The sequence below is a fragment of the Amblyomma maculatum genome, chromosome 1 (genome assembly GCF_055883805.1).
Source record: "Amblyomma maculatum isolate TAMU_Amacu chromosome 1, ASM5588380v1, whole genome shotgun sequence".
In the NCBI taxonomy this organism is placed as follows: Eukaryota; Metazoa; Arthropoda; class Arachnida; order Ixodida; family Ixodidae; genus Amblyomma; species Amblyomma maculatum.
Window position 1 is genome coordinate 73,069,795 of NC_139344.1, and position 24,611 is coordinate 73,094,405.

Below are 24,611 nucleotides of genomic sequence, written 5' to 3' on the forward strand. Positions count from 1 at the left end.
CGTAGAAACAGACGAACCTGCATTACAAAGATAGACGATGCGTCCTAACATGTGCATACATCCTGAAAATTTGTTCTCAACCAAAACATCTATGTCATTCAGTAATAACGAAATGTCCCTCTAGGACAGTCTTCAACCGCAAGCCCAGGCCCGGTTGATTAAGCCGCTTCTCATGCGCTTCGAACAAATGTGCCAGGATTTAGACATTAGTGAATTGCCAAGTATTGCCCCAAGAAATAAACCACTCCCACTATTGTACACCCTCCCAGCAGTTTTCGACTTCACACTAACGCAGTTTCAGAAAACACGCACACCACATGAGCATATATTACAAGAATACCTAGCATTAAAAGAAAAATATAAAAATTGCATTCCATTTATTACAGACGGCTCAAAAAACTAAAGTCTATGTTGGTAGTGCAATAGTACGAGACAAAACAGAGAAAATAATACAGTACGAGACAAAACAGAGAAAATAATACGACTGCCCCAGGGTGCATCAATTTTTACGGCCGAATGCTATGCTTTTCGCGTTGCCGTGGAGCAAATATTGCATGAGAACATCAAAAACAGCATTATTTACACAGATTCATTAAGTGTCATGACTGCAATAAACTAAAAAATGCTGTTGAACCAGTGATAGGAAACATCATACACAATACAGTAAAGATCACAGTACGAAGACTTACTGTTGGGATTAGGGGTTATGAACGAGCAGATGTATGTGCTGCGCGAGCAAACAATTGGCAAATAGAACGAATAGACACGCCACACAGAGGTTGTATGAAGTTAGTCCGCAAGAAATTAAGAGCTAAATGGCAGGCTGCTTGGGAAAGTGAAGCAGAAAACAAGCTTCCCTCCATAAAGCCCATTTTAGGAAAATGGCAATCATGTCATCATCAGAAACGATTCATCGAGATAATTTTATGTCGCCTGCGCATAAGTCACGCACACATCACCCATAACTTCCTACTAACAAAGAAAGACAAACCTGTATGTGAAAAGTGTGGACAGGGGCTCGCAGTTAATCATATTTTATTCTCATGCTCACAACCTGAAGAACACGGGAAAAAAATATTCTACTGTATTTTACAAGGAACACATTCCATTTCACCCAGCATTACTTTTAGAACAAGCACTAGTCAATTTTTCTACTGTCTGCGCATTTGTGAAGAAAGCCAATGTTTTAAATCAAATATAAGTATCATAACCTTAAACGTCTCACAGATCATCTAACCTTGTGTTTGGCGCATGATAGCCACTGTTGCTTATGTGCCATAAAACCACATATAACTAACTATACTCCATGCTTCGCTAACTAACGTAAACTGCTGTTCCTTCCCGAGGCTGTTGAACATTACCTTAGACTTCTGCATATTGATTTTTAAGCCTACCTTTCTACTTTTCCTGTCTAGGTCATCAATAGGCGAATATGTCTATTTAGGGCAGGTAGTAACCGCAGATCCGGACCATGAAAAGGAAATAACAAGATGAATAAGACTGTGATGGAGAGCATTTGGCAAGCACTCGCAGATTATGACTAGCAGCTTACCGGTATCGCTCAAGAGGAAAGTATACAACAGTTGCATTTTACCTGTACTCACCTATGGGGCTGAAACGTGGAGGTTAACCAAGAGGGTTCTACTTAAGTTGAGGACAACTCAGAGGGCTATGGAGCGAAAAATGGTAGGGGTAACATTAAGAGATAGGAAGCGTGCAGAGTGGGTCAGAGAGATAATTCAAGTTACTGGCATTCCAGTGGAAATTAAGAAGAAGAAATGGGCATGGGCAGGACATGTAGTGCGAAGAGAGGATAACCGATGGTCGCTTAGGGTAACAAACTGGATTTCAAGGGAAGGAAAGCGTAGCAGGGGGCGGCAGAAAGTTAGGTGGGCGGATGAGGTCAAGAAGTTCGCAGGGGTCAAGTGGATGAAGTTAGCACAGAACCGGGTTAATTGGAGAAATATGAGAGAGGCCTTCGCCCTGCAGTGGGTATAGTCAGGTATAGTAGGATGATGATGATGATACTCCATGACTTCCATTGATGGCGCCACGTACTCGTGCTCTGCATGCTGTTTCATCCCATGCTGTGCAGCAAACATCGTTGTCTTCACCGTCGTGCCCATGTACGACATCACTACACTATCGCCGCAGCCGTTCGCGCCTCGTGTAAAACTGGAACAGACTCTCTCGCTGATCAGTAAATATCGTCGTCTCCATGAAGTTCCATTTGCGCCACTCCTCTTTTAACCTATAGGACCATGCACATATGCCATCTCGCTAAAGACAAGAGACGGCAGCCCTGCCAGACTGGCTTCCGAGACCATCGAACAACAGGAAGCCAGCATAGTCCGTTGCCGTGAAGCTTAAAGGGACACTGCAGCACGCTTTGCAAAAGTTGGGCTTTCAGCAGAAAGCCATAGTTTTTCATTCTGCGAGCTCGAATATCAGATTAAAATTAGGCAGAAGAAAGCAGAAATTGCCTTTTTTCAGCAGAGATACTCAGCCCGCGCGACGGGGTTCGCCGCTGGTCGCGCCGCCGCCCGTGATTGGCCAAGACGTCGCGTGACGGCATTCTGAGGAGCGGGGAAGCTGCCGATGCGGCTCCTTCGCTGCGCAGGGTTGATCGAAGCTTTCTGCGGCTTTGTTAATGTCATTATGGCATGCCATTATTTCCACACGAATGACCATCAGGATTTTTACCGCATGTATCCGTACAAGATACGCCCACAAACGATGCAGCACTTCCGTTGAGGGGAGCATAGATTTGGTATGAAAACTTGCTTTAGTTACAGGCATTTTGAAAAATAGTGTGTGTCGTTATTAGCAGAAACTACATGGCCCTCAGCGAAACCTCGGCCCGCATTTTCCTGGGAAGGAAGGGCAGCGAACAATGCCCTAGCCGACTACCTCCGTCTCAGGCCTCTCGCCCCGCCCGAAAGGTCATTGTTGTGAAAAATGGACCCAAAGCGTGGTGTACCAAATCCTGCTTTGAATGCCAGTCGTGACACCTTGGGAAAACGAAGAATGTTATAGAAAGGGTGAAGCAGTACATAGCTATCACCAGACAGATGAACAATAAGCGAAGCGTGGTTGCGGAGCTCTGCAATGCATACGAGGCATTGACGGGGCCATTGTGCTGGAGACCAAGTCAAATGCGCGCAGAATGCTGCTTGAGTCATGCGACATTTAGCTGACGTTGAAAGCCTTACCTTTTTATCGTACTGTCGCAATACACGTTTAGTGAATTGAAGACAAAGGTAGTTGAAAGCCAAGCTGCAGCTCTTCCGCACCCATACCTTTATGAGAAAGCCGTGTTCCGAAATGTGTTTTCTTACAATAGCTTCGTCGTTTTCATTTCCAACTTAATGTGCATCTGCAAACAAGACAGGGCTATGTAAAATGACGAAGCAGCAACGGGTGCAAAATCGCAAGGCCATGTATGAACAACTTTGATGATTGATTGCTTGGACGCACCGAAGGAAACCTCGCTCTTTGCGCTCCTTACCTGAATGCGCCTCTACCCATCTGAGCGGTACACTCCTTATCTTCTAATAATGCTCCCGTAAGGGTTCCACGAACATATCAGGCACGCGCCGTGCTGGAAAAAATCTCGCAGTCTTCACAACCTAGCTCGACAGTGCACTGTTCTTAATCATCTGCTAGTTCGCAAAAATCATCAGCGCGTGCTACTGATGCGTTGTCCATGTTTAGCGCGAAGCTTTTGCGCAAACAAAAAAAAAAAAAACGCGAATGCAACCATGCGCCGATGCTGTCTGATCGTCTCATCATGAAATAGCAGTTCATGAACGGATCGCAGATGACTGTCCCTACTGTTTTGTACAAAGAAACAGAAGGAGCCGTGTCATGGTTCAGCCATACCTTTTTGTCAAAGCCCTATAGAAATCGCATCAGAAACAAACTTCATGTGGTCACAGTTACGAAAATGCTTCGAGTAGAATGTTTCCTTTAGTCGGCTTGAATTTATCTCTCTTCTCAGCAACACCACATTGCGCCGCGAGCTTTTAATACAACGGAAGATCACATCGTCGCGTCCACAGCTGTTCGTGCATCCGAACACACGCAGAGCTGTGTTGTATCAGGTGCACAATACTGAGTTGACGTGCTTTGTACGTCCGCAACGTACGCAAAACGAGGAACAGCGCACGCCGAAAACCCCCTCCGTTAGCTCTGAATGCCTTTGGCTCCTAACGGTGACGTCACGACGGACGGAGAAGCGAGGTTTCTCCCTCCGCTTTCCTCCTCTGTAGCTGTCGCGCGGGGCGCGGGAAATTTGAATTGCGCGCTTTTAGTCGACGATTGCGCAGGTGTTTTATGTATAATCTAAAAAATAACTTCGCAGGCATGATCAACAAATAATCTACTTCAAAAGCTTATAGTATTGGTATATTTGAAAACCGATGCAGTGTCCCTTTAATGAGCGCGGAAGTAAGGCAAGATCGAAGCGGCAGCAGCCACTGCGGCTGCGGTAGATGGGTAACGCTTTTGACACCTGATTTAAGGATAATTGAAACTGTACCAGTTCTTAGACGCGTCAATCGCTCACTTAGTACAGATTTTGTCCACGCGACGGCTCGGAGGTATATGCTAAAGCCGTATACGAAATTACCAAATGTCCTTGTGGAGTGCAGCGATGGCATAGAAAACCGCAACAGCCAGTCTTAACTGGTCGATCATCGAGCAGCCGCATCGAATGTATCATTTGGGAAACATACCGCATTTAATTAGAGGATTATTGACGCAAACAAAAAAAATGCAATATATGTGTTCAGTTGCCGCATTATTTTAGTGGACACGCAGGCGCACAGAAAGATCACTCCAAGGGCATAGCGCGCAGTACGCGACCGGCAAGGACGAACCAACATGGTGCCGAGAGTAGAAAAGGTTGACGTGGCGCCATCTATGGACACTCTGCAAGAGATTGCGCAGTGCTCAGGTGGACATAGAGACATAGAGGGTGCGTTCCAATTCTTAAACGTCTAGAAAGACTCTTTCGCAGACGTCATCGTAGACGTCTACACGTTCGCGTAATGGAACGCGTGTACCTGCCTATGCCTGGCATAACCTGGCGGTATAAAGGTTGAACTATAACGTTTGAATAACTATTATAACGTTGCTTTTTTAAACATTTACGACAATACAGGTGAAAATTACATTTTTAACGGTTCGTCGACTTTTTGCAGCAATAATCATCATCACCATCATCATCATCAGCCTGACTATACCCACTGCAGGGCGAAGGCCTCTCCTATATTTCTCCACTTAACACGGTGCAGCAATAATATTGCGTGTTTAACCGCCACAACGCAGATCGATTATTACTTATAGCAGACCGTAATGGGACTCACGCAATGGTCCCACTCACGGCTTGACGGAAGATGATGTAAGTCCGTTTTTACTTTTTATTACTAATGCTAAAGTGTATGTAAATGCTTCTCGGATGTCTCATGCACACAGCTGTAAGCATTAAAACATGCAAAAGACTGTAAACTTGAGAGGATTACGGACGAAAGGTGATAACTGGCTACAGTAAAAGAAAAACACTGTGCCGTTACACCTGTCGTCTGCAGTCACTAGGCAATGAAACCAAAGACAGCAACTCGTTGTAATAGTATACAGGTAGAATAAAAGCAATGCACTACAAGCTAACATCATCAGGCGAGTTCGTTCTTCCGAGATTAATTGAAAATGCATGGAAAAGTTTGCCGCGGCTACTACAGCAAGAGAGAAACACACACGTGCGCCGTACAGCAGCTGTCCTGACTCCCGGCGAGGTGCCCAGAAAGCGACGAGTTTGTAGATAGCATCAAGACTTAAGAAACTTGCCGTCAAGTTAAAAAAAAAAAAGGCCAACAGCATCCAACTCTTGAGCAAAAATCTCAACCGCACGTTTTCATTAGAGCGCGATTGAAGAATCTGCAGTGCTATGGCAGCTAAATTAGCCTCTGCTAGCGTACACATTAACGTAACAACTTACATTTGCAAGATCCTTCATATGCATACTCCAGCGTTAGCAAAGAGAACGACTACCGTACAGCTACTGCAACCACCGCAAGCACGATTCGAGCAGCGAGAACCGCGCACTGTCTGCCATGTTGTTTAGACAGCAAAGTAGCCTGCATCGATGCTGACATCGGCGAAGCAGTCTTCGCGAGACTGCTTCGCGAGAATTGGAACGTACCCAGAAGCACCCTAAACGAGGTTAGGGTGCCGCTTCCTCCGCCGCTCCGTGGGGGGTGAAGACAGTAGAGAGATTTAGCTTACCGTGATCCGCGATCCGCTACCGTGATCCGCCACCGCGCATTCCACTGCGCATGCCCAGATCCCCTTGACGCCGATAGATGGCGCCACATACTTGATGGCGGCACATAGACCTGCCACGTCGGGACCAATGAGCATGTGCGCGCCGCTCACGCACGGAAGAGGATCGCGGTGGCGGATCGCGGATCACGGTAAGCTAAATTTCTCTTTTATTTGAGAGGGTCAGTGCCACCTCCATGAGGGCGCGCGCCATATTTGAGCGCACTCAGTGTTTCCCCTGCGTCAGTTGCACTCGCGGCGTTGTGTTTCGCGTCGATTTCGAATTTTCTTGGCCCTAATACGGGGAAGACATGATGGAGTGTTGCGTGTCTGTGTGCTCTAATCACTACCGAAATGGGAGCACAATGTCAGCGTTTTCTGGAGAAAGAAAAAGCAGGCTCTTGCGGGCTATAAAGGTGAAACGTGATAAGTCACAGCCGTCCAACGGTTGACGATTTCGCAGTGTAAAAATCTGTATTGCCTATTTCGTTTCCTTGCGTTTTGCCCCATAATTACGTGTGAAGCTCTGAATGAATACCCAACGTGTGTCCTAAGAAAACGGAGGTAGCAATTATGCAGGCGTTCATTTCCATTTCATGCAGGATACGGGTACGATCGTTTATGCCAGCATGTGCCGCGGATTTGTGTATAGTGTTGAAAATGCTTTGCCAAAGTGCATTGCTGGAGGCTTGAAGCGCATGTATAAGCGATAGCTGATACAGCTCGTTCGGTCAAAAAGCCGTCGACCGAGTAGTAGTCGGCACCGTGCATCAGAAATAAACAGGGGCTGCGCAAAAGAATCTTATCATGGCAATCTACGGTCCTCGTGGCTGATGATTGATTGATGTGTGATCGGCAAGAATGACTGAATAAATTCAATGTAATTAGTATATTAATTGATGAACCGAAAGAAATAAAAATGAAAAAAGGTTCAATGATGCCAAAATTATCAGAATGAAAAGTCAATGCTCTATGACGCTAATTAACGAAATTTAGAGTGTGAAATTGAATAAACTAGTTGAAATAGTTGACAAAAAGGGAAATGCGTTAAAGGTGTCAAACTGGTCAGTATAGAAAACCAATATTTGTTGATGCTAAGTGTCGATGTATAAAAATTTAAAAAAAAACTTAGAAAGATATACTATTTAAAAAAGTGAAAAAAAAAATTGTCCGTGTGTGTGAAACGCTAAAGGTGGATTCACACGGCGGACCAAATCGCGAATCACACTCACGATTCGCTGTGACGTAGCCCTACGTCAGTGATTTCCGCTGCTTTGCTTCAATCCGCAAGCAGCGATTCACGATATGGCCAAGAGGCCTTTTCACACTTCAAGTCCGTAGCTGTGACTCTGGATGCATCAGCGGTAAAACGTTTTAGTCTGGCAACGAGTAGAATTTAAATCCAATCCAAGCTTGTGATCGATCTGAAATACATGAGCGCAAAAGTTGTCTGCTAACCCCCTAAGAGCGGGAGTGTCGTGATTCACGGGTAGCGTGGTGATGGGGTGGGAACAACGATGAAGTGTACGTACGAGACGGAGTTAGGAAGAACAGATGAAAAGAGCGTCATACAGCTATTTACAGCATAAACAAAGAACTCGGAGAGCAGGACGGCAACCTGCCTCCGTTGAGAGCCTCTCGAGCAATCTCTCGGTCGCTTCACAACACATTCGTGTCTGAAAACGCTCTCGCGTCTTCCTCTCGTCCGGCCCCGCCCACGCAGTCACAAATCACTGTCAGGCAGCAGGCTGTCGAGATGCAGCTGCAGGTCGCAGGAACGGAGCCACAGGTCCCGGGACCCATCTCGAAGCCGATGGCAACCGTTACTCTAGAACGTGGCGCCGTTGCGTAAGAGCTTTGGGAGCGAGAGTATTTTGGGCGACTCTTCCTCGCTGTCGTCTACTATTTCCTCCTGTCGTGTGAATGTTCGTCGCGGATGGACGGACCGCGCGTCAGAGGTCACGTGACCGATCGCTTCGCTATCCGGTCCGTCGTGTGAATCGGCCTTAACGCGTCATGCCCTTAACGACGGTGCCTAATGGCGTCTTCGGCTGACGGCACTCTTGGAGCTCTGTTGTAGTGCCTCACAAACCAACTCTGCCAACACCGCTACAATCACAACATTTCGCAGCATGCACCGGCGTCTCTGGTTAGCATTATCTCTACACACCATTTGTAGGAACGTAGGATAGCCTCCAAGACAGATAAGAGTATCGGAGGTATGCAGGAGGGCACAAAAAATTTCACGAGTGCCGTCAGCCAAACACACCATAAGTTCATTCTAATTTGTTTTAGCGTGAAGAGATTAGGTGGAAGGAATAAACGACTTTGCTCTGAGCAATGTGAAAGAGCACTGAACGAGGGTAGAAGAGGGAAGCCTCAGTTCGTAAGTCGAGCCAACGTTTTGACAAGTGGAGTTGTCTTCGTCTGAACAGAATACACGGAATACAAGCATGCGTTGCAGTGCGCCCGGACCTTCATGCTCTAGCTCTCTGCCACTCGTCTTCTGTGCATAGAGCTGCAAATGTCTCAGTTGCTGATTAGAATGAATATGAAAGCGAGCGCTCAGGGATTGTTACTCTGCAACATTTAGCCGAAGTTCTAAAGAAAATAGGTCAATTGACACCAAAGCTGTTCGTCAAATTATTGAAGTTTAAGATCACATTGGCTGAGCACCGATATAATGGCAGCGAAATACTTTGGGATTTTCAAATGTACTGCCTATGAGGGGATGTGTAGTTTAATACTAGAGCGGCGATTGTTGCACTCCTTGAAAAATTTCGAAAGCCAGCCTTCCTTTACAGCAAATGCCCTTCACCATAGCCACTCAGCCTAGAAGTTGGGTGCAGCTCTTTATTCTGTTATTTTAAGCCTTATACTTTGCTCGCACGTGACGAAAAACGATTTGACATGAATGATTTACACCCTCCTCCAACAAAATCCCCGACTTAGCAGAGCTGCGCCAATTCCTTTATCGTGGCAGTGAGAAGTAGAAGACGCGACAATGTTCGGGCCATAGGTGTATGTTTTCCTGCGCCCTATTCTTGATTACACCCCCAGTTTGGAGACCGCAGAGTAAGGTTTTAGCTGTACAAAGAAGCTGACTTTTACACTTTTGAAATGACCATATTCGGAGTGCCATGTAGGAGAAAGTTTTTAATTTTAAGGCTCGATAAAAGGCCGACTTTACAGGAACAGGCTTCGCAAAATAGGATACATTATATCACAGAAGCATGCGAAATACGTCACTCTAGCATCGTTTGTGCGTCTGTGTGCATGTGTGTGTGCTCTCGGAAAATAACCGCCATAGTATAGGCAGCGACCCAGGCCCTTGACTTCGTAAAAATATGCCATATTATAATTTGCGTCATCTGCCTGCAATTCATCATGATACGTTGCACATCCTGAGCAGTGCTGTTTAGTTTCGAGGAAGCGCGTGCGGCCCCAGTGCGGGATCCTGAAGCGCTATGAGAAGAGTGTACCAAAATATGGGATGCGCCTGTTGCAGACTGCACGGTTGTTTCCACCCTAGGAGAGGGCTCGCGCATCAAGCCACCCTAAACGCTCTATATATAGCGGCGCCGAATCGCTGAGACTAAAACAAACAGGTGAGTCCAAAGGGATCCAACTGCTAAGGAAGTGATGTTTCTGGCATTGACACAGAGGAAGCACTGGAGGAGCAGTGCGTGACCAGCCTTCAGTGCTTGCAGTTGCCGAGGCCAGTGTCCAGGAATGCGGTCCTCTGCCTTCGTGTGGTTATTAAAGATGTCACGTTATAAGAGCTGAGTGCTTGTCTTCGCGCACTTAATCGTGTTATCGATTAAGTTATCGATAACACACACAGATGTATACGAAGCCCCTCCTCTCCCCCCCCCCCCCCCACACACACATACATATGCAACATCTCGAGCCCCGGCAAGGAAACCGCTTCACTAGACTGTTTTATCTGCTGCTGTAATGCCGCTGGGTGTGCTCTATAGCGTCACCTAGTACCGCAGCACTTGTCTGCAAAAAAAGACAACTTCCATAGCATACAGATATACGCTTATAAGTGTATACTTAAATAATGCAGCAAAGGCTCATCGATTCCGGCTTCCACGACAATATCTAGATGGCGCCCGGGACAAATCCAATTCTTCGAGGATCCCTAAGCTCACCTATTATTCTGAGGGCTGTCGAAAAAAAATTGCAGCTCCTGGATTCAGGCTCACGCCCCTCCGAAAACGCCTCGCGCCATACGGCGACATCGAATGGCGCGATGCCACGTAACTCAATGATGCTGAAAAAATAAAAATCGATAGCTCGCCACGGATAAGAGTTATGAGCCGCTATCGTTGTCAGATGCGAAGGGGGACTTGACATCCGAAAGTACCGTGCCCCAGAGTCTAACATAACTCATCAGCACATCATCCGTTCAATACCTCCGGCAGCCCTCCCCCCCCCCCCCCCCTCCCTCCCAGAGTCAAGTGGGGTCTGGGGGAGAATTTTGTGTTCGTGGTGAGGGCCCTACCCGGACAAGGGGGCCGCCGCGCGATGCCCCCAAAGGAGTGGACAACATCTTGCGCGAAAACTGCCTGCGTCGCCATCGAGGCATTGAGCCGAGGCAGACCTTCATGCTCCCACAACAGGTGTCACCAAGGACAACCGTTCCATTTAATTGAATCATATCGGCACAGAAAGTGTTCCACCAGTAACCAAAAACATCACAGACGGCCCACACCAAATCTCCGAGATCCTTCGCTCGCCGAGAATGCGACGTTCCCGCTTCAAGTGGAACCAGATCTCCTTTCGCACCTTTGCAGCTACTTCACGGAGGCCCAAAACCCTGCGGCTGTATGCCACTGCGCAGCATGCCAGCCATATCTGGTACGTGCACTCCACGAGCAGGAGGACGAACTGGTTAACGGCTGCGCCTGGCAACGAATTCAGTTATCGCACAGTCTGATACGGTACACCCGAAATACAAAAGAGGTCAGCTGCACGACGGAGAAGCGCTTCAGGAACAAGACACTTCAAAAACATGTGCACAGTGTCTTTTCTACCGCCACAAAACGGACAAGTTGGTCGCAAGCTGGCCCGTGTAAACGCATGATACTTAATGGAGAGGACTCCTATGGTGAAGCGATACATAAACGACACTCTGCTTGCTTCGAAAAAGTCCGCCTTCATGTACCGCCAGCTGGGTCTAACACTGACGCGATCATACTGGCGGAGGTGAGGAGAAAGACTTGGAGTAAGGAGCCTACCCAATTTCTTAAGGGGAACCGAAATTACATCTATGTCTGCCTCCGCCTTATGAAGACGCTCAAGGCAGATGGCTGCCTGGGCATAAAATGGCGATGGAGAGCCCGACCATGGCACCCAGTGGAAATGCGTGTGCTGGGCAATGGGGCGGAGACGAGTGCTCAGCAAAAACGAAGCCAGGCTTCGAGTCAGAGGCATGTTCGAGCTCCGCGCCACTTGGGTCCACCTGATGCGCAAGACCGAAGCTATGATGCCTAGGTCGGAGATGCCAAGGCCTCCCCTATCCCTAGGCAGCATCATGACAGGTATTTTGACCTTGTTCGGAGCTTCACTTCACAAGAAACGGAAAAGGATCCGGTTCAGGCAGAGCTTCGTACGTGCCGACAGACGTGTTACGCCGGCGACAAAAGTGAGCCCCGAGAACAAGAGGGACCGCGTGATAGAGGCCCGAGCCGTGAGCGGACACAAACGCTTCTCGTACTATTTTGCCCTATGTTCGATTTTCTCTTAAGCAAAGGTCCACTTTCTGCCTGAAAGGCCTTCTGGACTAAGTATAAACCAAGGAGGCGGACTTCAGCCTTCACGGGAAGACCATGAGCAGGCTGAGGACTGGATGGTGCACAATCAAAATAGAGGGTGGCATTCTTCGACCTACTGACTTGAGTCCCACTTGCCTTACAGTACACCTATATGACATCCAGAACGGAGGAGACAGAAGCCTGATTCGTGACGACAATGGTTAGGTCGTCTGCGTAGGAAAAGATGGGCGCTGGCGGAGAACCTGTTGGTAATGGAAAACGAGCTATCCGATTGTCCCAAGAGAGACTTTATAAAAACGCAAGCACGTAGAGAGCAAGTAAAAGGGGCATCCCTAACGAACTCCACGGCCCACGTCGAAGGCCTCTAAGGTACAACCTAAAACAGAGACGGCTGAAACTGGCCTGGAATACAGAACTCTGACCATGCACTGGAAATCGGAGTTTATACCAGATTCCTCCAGGACTTAAAGTAAGTGCTGATGACTAACTACAGAGAATACTCGAAATATTTCTGTATTGAGTCCAAAGGAAGACATCCTTGAGGGCGAAACCGTGGAGTTGAGTGGAATGACCTAGAACTCAAGCCTGCTAATGACCTATAATATCTGGAAGGAACGAAGTTAACAGAGAGGACAGGCACTTGGTTATGAGTTTGTAGTCGACTTTTAGGAGCGTGATGGGCCGCCAGGCTCGCAGGTCAGTGCATCTCGACTCATTCTTACAGAGGAGGGTGACAAGCCCTTCCCTTTGAGTGTCTGAAAGCGTCCCCTAACCCAGGAGCCTCTTCACAAGGGCGGTGAAAGGCTTCTCGAGCTACCCCCAGATCTTGACTTAAAACTCAGTAGTTAGGCCGTCAGAACCTAGACTACGATTTCTATGGAAGGACCTGAGGGCTGCTTCGAGTTCAGTCTCATCCAAAAGATCCCCTGATAAGTGAACTGGATTGGAGGGACTTTCAAAGGGAAAAGTAACTGTGCTTGGAACTCGAGCCTGATATAGAGCGGAATAGAACTGCCATGCTACTTTAAGAACCGTGTCTGACGTGTTTGCGATGGAGCCTGTAACTGGGTCTACCAATTCTGAGAGGGAAGTCTCCGTGCGCGCTAAGCGGCGTCGTAGGAGGTACTAGCTTCACCAATGTGCCCTCTCCCACTGCTCAGCGCGTGCCATAAACATAAGGGTATCCCAGCGCCGTTGGAGTGATCTCCGGAGTTGGATGCGCTGCGAGGCAAGTGCTTCAGTGACCACCAGGCCAGCAAAAAGAATTTTAGAGAGCAGGAGGATGACGTCAGCGACGATGGTAATCTCCTGTCGCTCCTCCCGTGCCCGCCTCATTCCCGCAGCCCTGAAACAGTCCTGCACTTCAGCCCTAATGATGTCCCATCCAGCACCGTCTGAAGCCGAATTGGACTTGAGAAAACTTCTGATAATACTGGAGGCTTTCTTAACGATTTCCTGATGCTCTTGAAGTCGCAAGTTGAGGTGCCAACTCTCTTTTTAGCGAGAAACCAGAGTCCCATCGTTGAAGCAAAGGATGACACACCTTTGATCACTTAATGCGGATGGGACAGACCACATGGAGTGCGTGACAGAAAGCAATGTTGGAGAGACGTAGAAACGGTCTAGCCTGCTATGAAGGCGCCTCCCAGTCCAAGTCATCCCTGACTATCCCGAGCGGAGCACCTTCCAGGCGTCAACCATATCTAGCTCCTCCACCAACTCCCTAAGTGCCCGCGCTCCCTGCCTATCCTGCTCCTTAGGCGGAGTGCACGAAAAGAGAGTCGATCCACACTGCCGAGGACACAGTTGAAGTCATCAACCAGAACTACCTTGGATGGACCTACTAACTAAGAGTCAAGGCGCTTGAAGAATGCACCCTGATCACGACATTTGTTCGGAGCGCAGATGTTAACTATAGTAATGCAAGTATCAAGATCCACAGACAGAACGCGGCCCTCAGCATCCCTGGAGTGGCGCAAAACCGAGCCGCGGAAGCGTGGCATAAAAATATGCCAACCCTGCGAGAGACCGACATGCCATAGCTCCAGTATGATCTGGTACCAAATGTCCCGTCGGAGTTCTTGATCCGGCCGAGACAATGTATGTAGGTCTCTTGCAAAACTAAAATATCTGTTTTAGAACGAGCAAGCTGAACAATCTCAGCTTGCTAGGGGTGACGGAACATGCCACGAGAGTTAAAAGTGGCTGTTACTTCCCCCGATTACTTCTTATACGCTTCGTGGAGTTTCTTCTTTTTTTATATCTACCTAGATGAAACGCAGAGGTTTCTTGGACATTCGAAATATCAGTGTAAAGAGCCTATGAGAATTGCCTCCACTTTTCCCACTTTTCGCTATTGAATCATCGACTATTGCGCCAATTATACAATATAAGATATATAATGTTTCCCCAACTGTTAGGTAGCGCAGCGTTTTTCCTTCAATGCAATATAAATCAGGTTACATTTGATTGGAGAGTAATGGTTCCTACTCTTGTTTTTCTGATCAGAAGAGTTATTTGTATCAGCCGGGGCTTCGCGGGATTGGTTGCTCCTCCAAGGCGGAGACATGACGCCCTCTGAGACCTAACGGATAGGACCGCTGAAGTGCGCGACCGTGTTTGGCGGAGACGGGGCCTTTTATCTGTCTTTTTTTTTTTTTTTCACCGAGGCAGAATGAGGAGGATATCGAGATGACTGGCGGCGAGAGGAGAGGGATGCACTCGACAGGAGATGGCTGGTGTATAGAGGAAGAATGATTGTCGAGCTTGCCTCTTCGCCCTTTAAGCTTGGTGCCCTCTTTAACAGCGTGTCGGCGCCGGCACCATGCGGAGGCTTTGGAGAGTGTGCCGCGGGTTTGGAGTTGCATTTCGCGGTGAGAGGGGTATGACAGTTGTTCACGGGTCAGCTTTAAAGGTCCAGTCAAACTGCGGAAACACAACAGCGCCATCAACAGACCACGATAGCATTACTTATTGGCTTATGCCAGCGGTGTACAGATTGTGCGTAGGGCATGTGTGTACACTGTCTTAGCGGTTGTTTAGCTCATGTCAAGTAAACAGCCAAAAGTGTTATATTGTTGGATAGCTTGATGAGTATAAATTTCACTGGACTAATTGTACGTCCTAATTGGTTATACCTAATTAGGTTACTGTGATTAAAAATACACTTTACACCACGACATCAAGTAATATATCGTTGGATAGCTTACATGGAATATAATTGCATTGTACTAATTGCATATCTTCTTTATACCGACTTTGATTAGTTATTACTAATTAAAATTGAAATTTGCACTACATCATGAATTGAGCTATTGTTGGATAACTTATGTCGACTATATTTACACTGAACTAGATGCAGAGGACAAGCTGTCGGGCTAGTTGGTTTTCCATAGTTTTTGCAGCGCGTAGCCGGACAAGCACCAAGACGGAGGAACACGTAAGGCACACAGACGCAAAGTTGCAGTTCAGCGCCTGTGCGTCTTATGTGTTCCTCCGTCTTCGTCCTTGTCCGGCTACGTGCTGCAAAAACTACATGCAGGTTTCAATTATTTACCGTTAATCAGATAAAAAAAATTGAACTCTATGCTTCAACATAATCATAGCAATCATAGCATTGGATAGCTTACATAAAGCTTACTACTCTGATTGCCGGTCTTATTTAATAGTCGTTATTTAGTCAACTGTCATTAACAATTGAACTTTAAGTTACAAATTCAAGTCATATCTTTGAAACGTCTCTACGAGTAAATCGAAAATCAAACGCTAAACCACGAAAAATTATTGCAGAACAAAGAATTAACCGAGTATAACTCGGTCTGAAAAATGCATCATAGAAACGAAATAATAGAACTTAAGCGCGGTAGTCCGCATTGCTGCTTTTGGTGTCAGTAGCCGGGCGCTTCTCCCTGGCCGCTTATGCTGTGTGCCGCGCACGTGATTAATTGGCAATATGACGTTGCGCTCCCGCAGCTTGTATATACAGTGTATTTTATTATAATTGTGTTGCAGTTGTGGCACGAGAACAGTTATTTTGGCAGACAGTACCTATGAACTCTCGGGTGACCGGCGAGAACTTGTTCACATTTTTTGTTGTGTAAATAGTGTAAATAGCCCTCCCTGCTACCTTCTTGTGTTGCACCCGGTTTAGTGTACATCTTTCAATCCACTCCCTGTCTATGTTATGCCCGCCGGCAGTAACTGGGGTCCTTGATTATTGGATAGCAATTACCGAGGCCAGCCGCATATTTTTCTTTCTTTTTTTGTTTAAGTTAGTTTTGCAGGCGACTGGGCGATGGGTCATGTACACTGGCACACCCGCGTGTTTGTGCCTTGAACCTTTTTTTTTCTAGAAGGATCCTCGCGCCGCCCCCACCCCAAATGTCGTGCCCTTCCTAAACTAAGGGAGCAATTAGCTTCTTGCATAGGGTCGTCGAGCGGTAGAATAAAAACCATTCCGGCAGGAAGGATACCGGAAGGAGCAGGAAGGAGGTGACACGCGCTCGGCGACGGCGCCTGTGTTGATGATCTTTTTGGAGAAGCTGCCCTGTGATGGTTGGAAACACGGAGGGAGGCTACGGGCGTACACCCAGTAAAGAACACGCGCGAGCCACCGCTATGAAATGGGGTGCTTAATTAGTTTTTGGTCGCCACTGCTCAATGACCGGCCAGCCGAGTACATACGCCGTGTGTATGTTTTGCGGGAACCGCTGGTGGGTGTGGCGTTTAAACGGGCCTTTGTTGTTTTATTGCTGTTTGGAAGATTGGGTCTGTCTGCATTATATTCAAGGGGGATATATTGAAATAATTCCTGGAGCACGCGTGTTCAAAGTAAACAAACTTTGGAGCACCAGTGGGCCATTGCTGTGTTCAAATTTAAAAAAAAAACCCCGCCGATTGGCTCCTAGCAAACGCTTTCACGAGTGGTCACTGAGATGGTCCTAAGCTTTCTGGGTAAACTTATTCAAGGAAGTGTTTTGTAGCCAAAAAGGACTTGGACAGGGTCGGAGGAGTGAGTTTTCGGACAAGGTCAAGCTTTGGATTGACTCCGAGGAATGACGAACCGCTACGAGTAACGCGACGCAAGTTTATGTCGTCGGTCAGGCAGGACAGGGTCTCGTTGCGGGAACGTTGACCTGGCGCTCCCGATCTTTCCAGATATTAGTGATCACACGGGTCGTAGTGTATATAGTGTATAGTAAAGAATGTGTATATAGTATAAATAAATTCATTTATATATTTGTACAGGGAAGAAACGTCCAGCCGTGTTGCACCCAACGAACCACATCTCCACTTAGGACCCGACGTTTCAACAACAGCAGCAGAGAACTCTCTACAGTTATTTATTGCTTTTGGAGGGCTGTGTTGTAAAGAACGTACCATATCAAGGCATTGCTTAAGGATGCGGACTAAATTTGAGGAATCGGCTTAGCGTAATTAGTACATGGTGTGAATAACATGTGGCGAAAACACTGTGATGATAGTCTTTAGAAGATACGACTGTTATTTAATGTTGTGTGAAGACTTGCTGCTGATATGAATAAATAAAAAAAATTCCTGGCCTTTTTTACATTTGTAAAACGGACAAAAATCCGTTAGCCAGCATAATAACGCCTGGTTAAAACGTTTTAACATGACAGCTTTAAGGGAAGCTGCATGAAACATTTCTCGCAAAAAGACGCGTTCTCTGCGGAATTTTATAGTTTTTTGTCCGCTGAACAAGGCTATCATACCTAAAAATGGCAGAAATGAACACAAACAGCAGTTTTTACAAGAAAACGAGCACCAGCTGGTCCACCCTCCAAGAAAACGTCGCTGTTGTCATTAATTGGCAGAAAAAAGTACTGACAGCTTCTATTTTATTAAAGGAATGTATGTGTCATGTACATGGCACATATTTGCTTCCCACATGTGATGTGTTTCATGTAAAGTTTTGTTTTGATATGCATGCGGGTTCACCATTTGCTTATATTTTAGAAAAAAAAAAAAATATTAGTACTCCAGAGTACGTTATGACGGTGCGCTCTAATCATATGATGTTGTTTAGTGACATTTTGTGTTGATTGGTGTTTCTAATATAGCCGGGAAATAATCTCTTTTTACTGATTTGCATCTTACTGATTTGCATTTCCCCATTTCGGCACTAAGGAGTATACGCGCGCGCGGCGCTGCCCTAGCTTCATACCACGATTTCCTCGGTCAAGTTTCGCTTTCTTTCCTTATTCTCCGTTAATCCCCATCAGCACGTGTACGGTAGCCAGCGCATCGCCTAGTTAACCTTCCTGCTATTCCGTTCTCCTATTTCTGTCTCTTTCAGACATCTTTCGCGTTTCGCAAGAGGTTTTCGCACGTCAGCGCATGCAAATCTAACCGAGCAAGGCCCAGCGTATACGCCTTCCACTTTGTGTGTGTGTGTGCGTGTGTGTGTGTGTGTGTGTGTATGTGTGTGTGTGTATGTGTGTGTGTGTGTGTGTGTGTGTGCGTGTGTGCGTGTGTGTGCGTGTGTGCGTGTGTGTGCGTGTGCGTGTGCGTGTGCGTGTGTGTGTGCGTGTGTGTGTGTGTGTGTGTGTGTGTGTGTGTGTGTGTGTGTGTGTGTGTGTGTGTGTGTGTGTGTGTGTGTGTGTGTGTGTGTGTGTGTGTGTGAAATACACACACACTCTCTCTCTCTCTCGCTCTCTCTGGGCTGCTTTCCGTGCTCTACACAACCCGGCGCAAGATGTTAGAAACTTAAGCAGACTTGCTGTTCGACGCTAGAGGTGTGCACGGGACGAAATTTTGAGCCCGAGCCCTGCCCGGGCTCGACGCTACAGACTCGAACCCGGACCGGCCCGAATCGGATAGGTACTGAGCCCGGCCCAGCCCGGCCCAGCCCGGCCAGGTGCTTAAATTTAAATAAAATAACTAAATAGCCCACAAGCGGCCACTCTGCTCGGTCACAGACAGCTACCAAAGATCCGTTCGCGGCGAGTAGGCGGGGAGGAAAGGCGGGTCGACGTTGGGAGAGAACTAGGAAGCTCTCGCGTTGGAACGACGCGGATAAATCCTGGTCATTCTAGACGCTTATCTCACTACGGCTGTATTAGCGCTTTCGCAAATGTTGCATGTGTCTGTGATTAGGGTGTCTGGCCTGGCCCGGTCCACCCGAGATAAATATACGTTGGACCGAGGCCGGCCCGAGCCCAAGCAAAAGGGCTTCCGAGCGGCCCGGCCTGCGGGCCGGGCCTGGTACGGGCTTTCGGGCTGGCCCCAGCCCGAGCACAGCTCTATTCTACGCATTTAAGTTTATTGTTAGGTATACGCATGTGTGTATTCCACGATAAATCACGTCAGAATGTATTCCGATATATTTTACAGGCAGAAAATTAATACATAGATAATGGGGTAACACTGTCATGACGTGTTTTTGGCGATGAGCAAAAAAAAAAAAAATGGCGCTATTCGCGACCAGCTTGTGTGAATTTCTAAAGCATACAAGCTGAGCTTCCAATGCGTTAATCACAAAGAAGATAGATTGAAACTAATACTTAGCAGCGACTTTTTTTCTCTCTCTCTAGGTACGCAAAAAAGAAAAAAAATCTGTGTTTAAGGAGATGAGCAGAGTGCGACCTACATATTGATAAATCTCATATGATATTATCATTGAATCTTAAATGAGATGAGCGATGAGATACATCCTTCTGGAATACCACAACTAAAATGTATAAATCTGATGCAGAGGTCCAAGTGTCCAAAACTGAGATCGCTCAAACAGATAGTTAACACAAGAAACGGACCACGAAAGCAATGGTGAGGCAGTTTTGCACATATATTATTATTATGCGCTGTAATAAACGCCTTTTTAATACCAAAGAAAATAGTAAACGGCGCTTCATTCGTATGCAAACTCGAATGTAGGCAATCCATGATCATTTCCAATAATACTTCTGTAACCGAACCAGCATCAGATGCATCATCATGCATGCGAAAAAAGGTTATATGCTTTAACCGAAATACTGGCATTACAAAAATGTGCGATACTAATAGTTTTAACATGCATGATACTGTAGATAGGACAATAACGGTAGTTTAAACATGGGACCCGAATCTTAACATCTGCGTCTTTTTTGTTTTTGTTTTTCATTTTCGAGTCAGCTTAGCGCTTGTGCTGTCGAACGGCTGCGATGCGATACACAGATGGCGAAAACGGCAGCCTGGGCTATAGATGGTTGGGATGCATGAAGTGGAGGTAGGAAGGCAAAAGAGAACCAGGCAGACTACTCAGCGCCGTCGTGGCGGCTGCTGCGCACAAGGAGCTTATTGAAAAAAGAAAAAGAAACACGCTTGTTGATAAGTCACCGAGAAGGTTGGGCGCGCCGCGTAGGAGCAGAGCCTCCTCTTCATGAAGCACAGGGCTCACATGCATCCCTGTTTTGGGCCAAGTTCGACCTCGTTATCAATTGTCTGCCTTTGTACTCCATATTGCATTGTGTTTTGTATGGTTTTGACTATGTTTGGTACTGTGGCAATGTACTTCTCGGTTTGTCAATATGTCTACCCCAATCCTGTCCAAGGACGGAAATGCAGGCCGGTAGTATTTGCTAAAGAAATAAATAAATTCCGGGGAAACTTTGTGATATTGTATGATAATGTTTTGCACCTACTGATGGGAACGGTCTACCGTCAAAGGGGTGGCAAAATAGCAAAACGTATTCTTTGGAGTTTTTCTTGCCCACATACCGAGTATACCCGCGACTTTCATAGAAATTCAAAGGACTGTATTCATGACAATAATTAGAAGCCAACAGCTGAATATTTCAAACTACCGCTCTAAATATACAGGTAGGAGTAGTATAATTATCCGATTAGCAGCAAGATATTGCTTTTAAAATTTATCCCTCTCTCACACCGAGCAGTTAAGCCTTCGGTCGAAAACTATTGGGGGGTGGTTTGGACAATAAATATCAGGAAACTACATGAATTCCAAGGGATGATCGGATGGTTATTAATTTTTATGATGCACTCTTATACAAAAAACTATGCTCATAAACAATAACCGTTGAAAAAATTTGAGAGCTCTGATGATCCTGCACGCTGGGGAAAAGCGAAATCCCGAGTGTTTTTGCTGCTTTTACTTTGCAACTGGACGCGTCGTCATTTTGTTTTATTTTTATTGTTTTCTTTTTTTATTAAAAATATTTTTTTTATTTTTCTTGTTTAGCTATTTTGGTCTCTTTCTTTCCCTCAACGCCCTCCAGCGTCCTTACGCTAAACGAGGAGAATTATGAACACGTCCGCAAGAGGTCGGCGTGGAGTTGTGGCTAGCGGACCCGGCCGGAATGCGGAAGGATGCTGGTTTGATTCCTGGCGTGGAAATTTTTTTTTCTTATGTGTCGTTTCATGAGGACACGCTTAGTTGACTCTCTCTAATGGCGCAGCTCATGAGGCAAGAAATAATTTCGTTTAAAACATGCGATTGTCGAGCATTTTTTGGTATGGAGGCGAATCACAAATGAAGAGGAGATTGCGGGGAGAAGTTCCCGCAGCTTATCTGCAGTAGTGTAGTCCTGCATTCGCAGACATTATTCTTCAACGCAAGAGCTCTGCATTAGGGTAACGATTTCATGAGGATGGGGACTTAAGCACCTTGAACGGTGTCAGGCCACTTTTTATTCAACGATTGGCGTTAACGTCAATGGTAATAATATTTTTTATCCTTCAATACCGCTAGTTTACTAGAAGTACTACTAGCAATAATGCTAGCTGACGCAAGTTTTAGGATGTGTATTTTTGCTGAGAAATATTTTACTCTTGCAACACTGTAGTTCTGATACATGAAACTATCTGTGATGAAGGTTCACAATATTGTTTAAGTGCTCATCAGCTTTGCCCTTGTTTCTTCAAAATCGCCTATTTGTTTCAAGCTCATGAGTAACTCTCCTTTAAGCAAGTTCCTCGTCTTAACAGCAGTCGCCGTGTACTCATATTTCCAAGCTGCTCACTGCAGAAGCGGAACCAACCGTCTGAGATAAGAGCCGGTGATGCGTTGCCATCTCCTTTGGGTGTTCGCTGTCTCGGCGCCGAAGTGAGGAGTTGCGTTTCCGCGCCCTCTATCGCAAAACGTCGGTCGCAGAGCCGAAGAAGTGGTCTCCTACACTCCTCCTGCTCGTGATTGACTCGCGGCGCTTTGCACACCGCCTCGTTCGCGCATAAGCATGAGGTATTATCCATTGCTTCTCGTCTTGGCAGTTCTGCTCTCCTCCAGATTAGCGCTTTGCCTGGAAACCAGTAAGTAGCACGTTGTTCGCTGTTCCTTGTTCTTTGTTTCTCGTTCATTGAGCTTGGAGCATGTACAGCCACCCAAATCTTTAACTGGCTGCGTGACGGCCGAACTTTCTGTAATTCTGAACGCTACAGAAGAGTTAACTGCTAAAAGTCCAAGTATAAGTAAGCGTTCACCAAGCCCTGGCCTATTCTTGACCTTCAGTAAACCTTATCCGCCCTAAGGCGCAGAAGCACGATAAAACCGGTCGTCATGCAGGCCAGTCAAACATGTGGGCGGCAGTACCATGGTAGAAAAAGTAAATCGTAGCGTAACTCCCATAGAAGCCTGCGTGTCGACTCTGGGCGAGGCTTTAGTTTCCTGGCGCTCACTGCAAACTGTGCGGCAAAGCAAACACGTGACATTGTGACGTCAGAAAAACTCGTGACGTCACAGCGACGTATCATTGGCGGGGAATTTGACTTTTTTTTTTATTTTGGACGAAAAACAAGGCCGACAACGACGGAAGCAGAACGATGCTCGGATAAGGCGGAAAAATGGACACCGTAACTACTGTTCAGCCACCTTTACTTGATATGGACCTACTGTCAGGTTTTACGTTAACTGAAATGTTACGACCTCTTCAACCATCTTATCATAGCACCGTTCCGGCTATGTCGTCGTTAGCCTAGTCTTTCGTCGCAAGTCATGTAAACGCATTCTGGGGCTTATTTCTTCGGGCACGTTTGTGAACATAAAGGACCTCCAAGTGAATTAGGCAAGCACATGGATAAGAATCACATGGCTTGAGGGATTTCACTAAGGGCATAAATGAGTGATGCTGTGCTGCATCGAAATTATTTAGACGCGTTCATCATCATCGTCAGCCTGATTATACCCACTGCAGGGCGAAGGCCTCTCCCATACTTCTCCACTTAACCCGGTTCTGTGTTAGCTGCATCCACTTGACCCCTGCGAACTTCTTAATCTCATCCGCCCACCGAACTTTCTGCCGCCCCCTGCTACGCTTTCCTTCCCTTGGAATCCAGTTTGTTACCCTCAGCGACCATCGGTTATCCTCTCTTCGCACTACATGTCCTGCCCATGCCCATTTCTTCTTCTTAATTTCCACTGGAATGCCAGTAACTTGAATTATCTCTCTGACCCACTCTGCACGCTTCCTATCTCTTAATGTTACCCCTACCATTTTTCGCTCCATAGCCCTCTGAGTTGTCCTCAACTTAAGTAGAACCCTCTTGGTTAACCTCCACGTTTCAGCCCCATAGGTGAGTACAGGTAAAATGCAACTGTTGTATACTTTCCTCTTGATCGATACCGGTAAGCTGCTAGTCATAATCTGCGAGTGCTTGCCAAATGCGCTCCATCCCAATCTTATTCTTCTTGTTATTTCCTTTTCATGGTCCGGATCTGCGGTTACTACCTGTCCTAAGTAGACATATTCGCCGACTACTTCCAGTATTTCGCTACCTAATGTAAATTGCTGTTCTTTCCCGAGGCTGTTGAACATTACCTTAGTCTTCCGCATGTTGATTTTCAAGCCTACCTTTCTACTTTTCCTGTCTAGGTCATCAATCATTATTTGCAGTTCATCCCCCGAGTTGCTTAGCAAGGCAATGTCATCAGCAAATCGCAGATTACTGAGGTATTCTCCATCTACCCTTATCCCTAACTGCTCCCATTCCAAGTCTCTGAATACTTCCTCTAAACAAGCTGTGCATAGTACTGTGGAGATTGTGTCTCCTCGCCTAACACCTTTCTTTATGGGAATTTTGTTACTTTCTTTATGCAGAACTATGGTTGCTGTGCAGCCACTATATATATCTTCCAGCTTTCACGTACGGCTCGTCTACACCCTGATTTCGCAATGCCTGCATCACCGCCGAGGTTTCAACTGAGTCAAATGCTTTTTCGTAATCAATGAATGCTATGTATAAGGGCTGGTGAAATTCCGAGCATTTTTCTATCACCTGATTGATGGTATGGATATGATCGATAGTAGAGTACCGTTTTCGAAACCCTGCTTGATCCTTTGCTTGATTGCAGTCTAAGGTTGTCCTGATTCTATTAGCGATTACCTTAGTATATACCTTATACGTAACAGACAGTAAGCTGATTGGTCTGTAATTTTAAAGGTCCTTAGTGTCCCCTTTCTTGTGAATGAGGATCATGTTTGCATTCTTCCATGGTTCCGGTACCGTCGATGACACCAGGCACTGCGTATACAGGGTGGCCAGTTTTTCTAGCACAAT

The 24,611-nt window shown here is 46.5% G+C and overlaps 1 protein-coding gene across 2 annotated transcripts in view; it reads left to right on the forward strand.

Annotated features, from left to right (window-relative positions):
• Nucleotides 1-22,214: 22,214 nt before the first annotated feature.
• Nucleotides 22,215-24,611, forward strand: part of LOC146202793 (sushi, von Willebrand factor type A, EGF and pentraxin domain-containing protein 1-like) — a 136,376-nt gene continuing 133,979 nt past the window's right edge. For both annotated transcript variants that reach the window (XM_084588340.1, XM_084588339.1), the window contains exon 1: nt 22,215-22,367. In XM_084588340.1, coding sequence (XP_084444466.1) covers nt 22,295-22,367 — 73 coding nt within the window. In that variant the 5' untranslated portion in view covers nt 22,215-22,294. The remainder of the gene's footprint in view (nt 22,368-24,611) is intronic.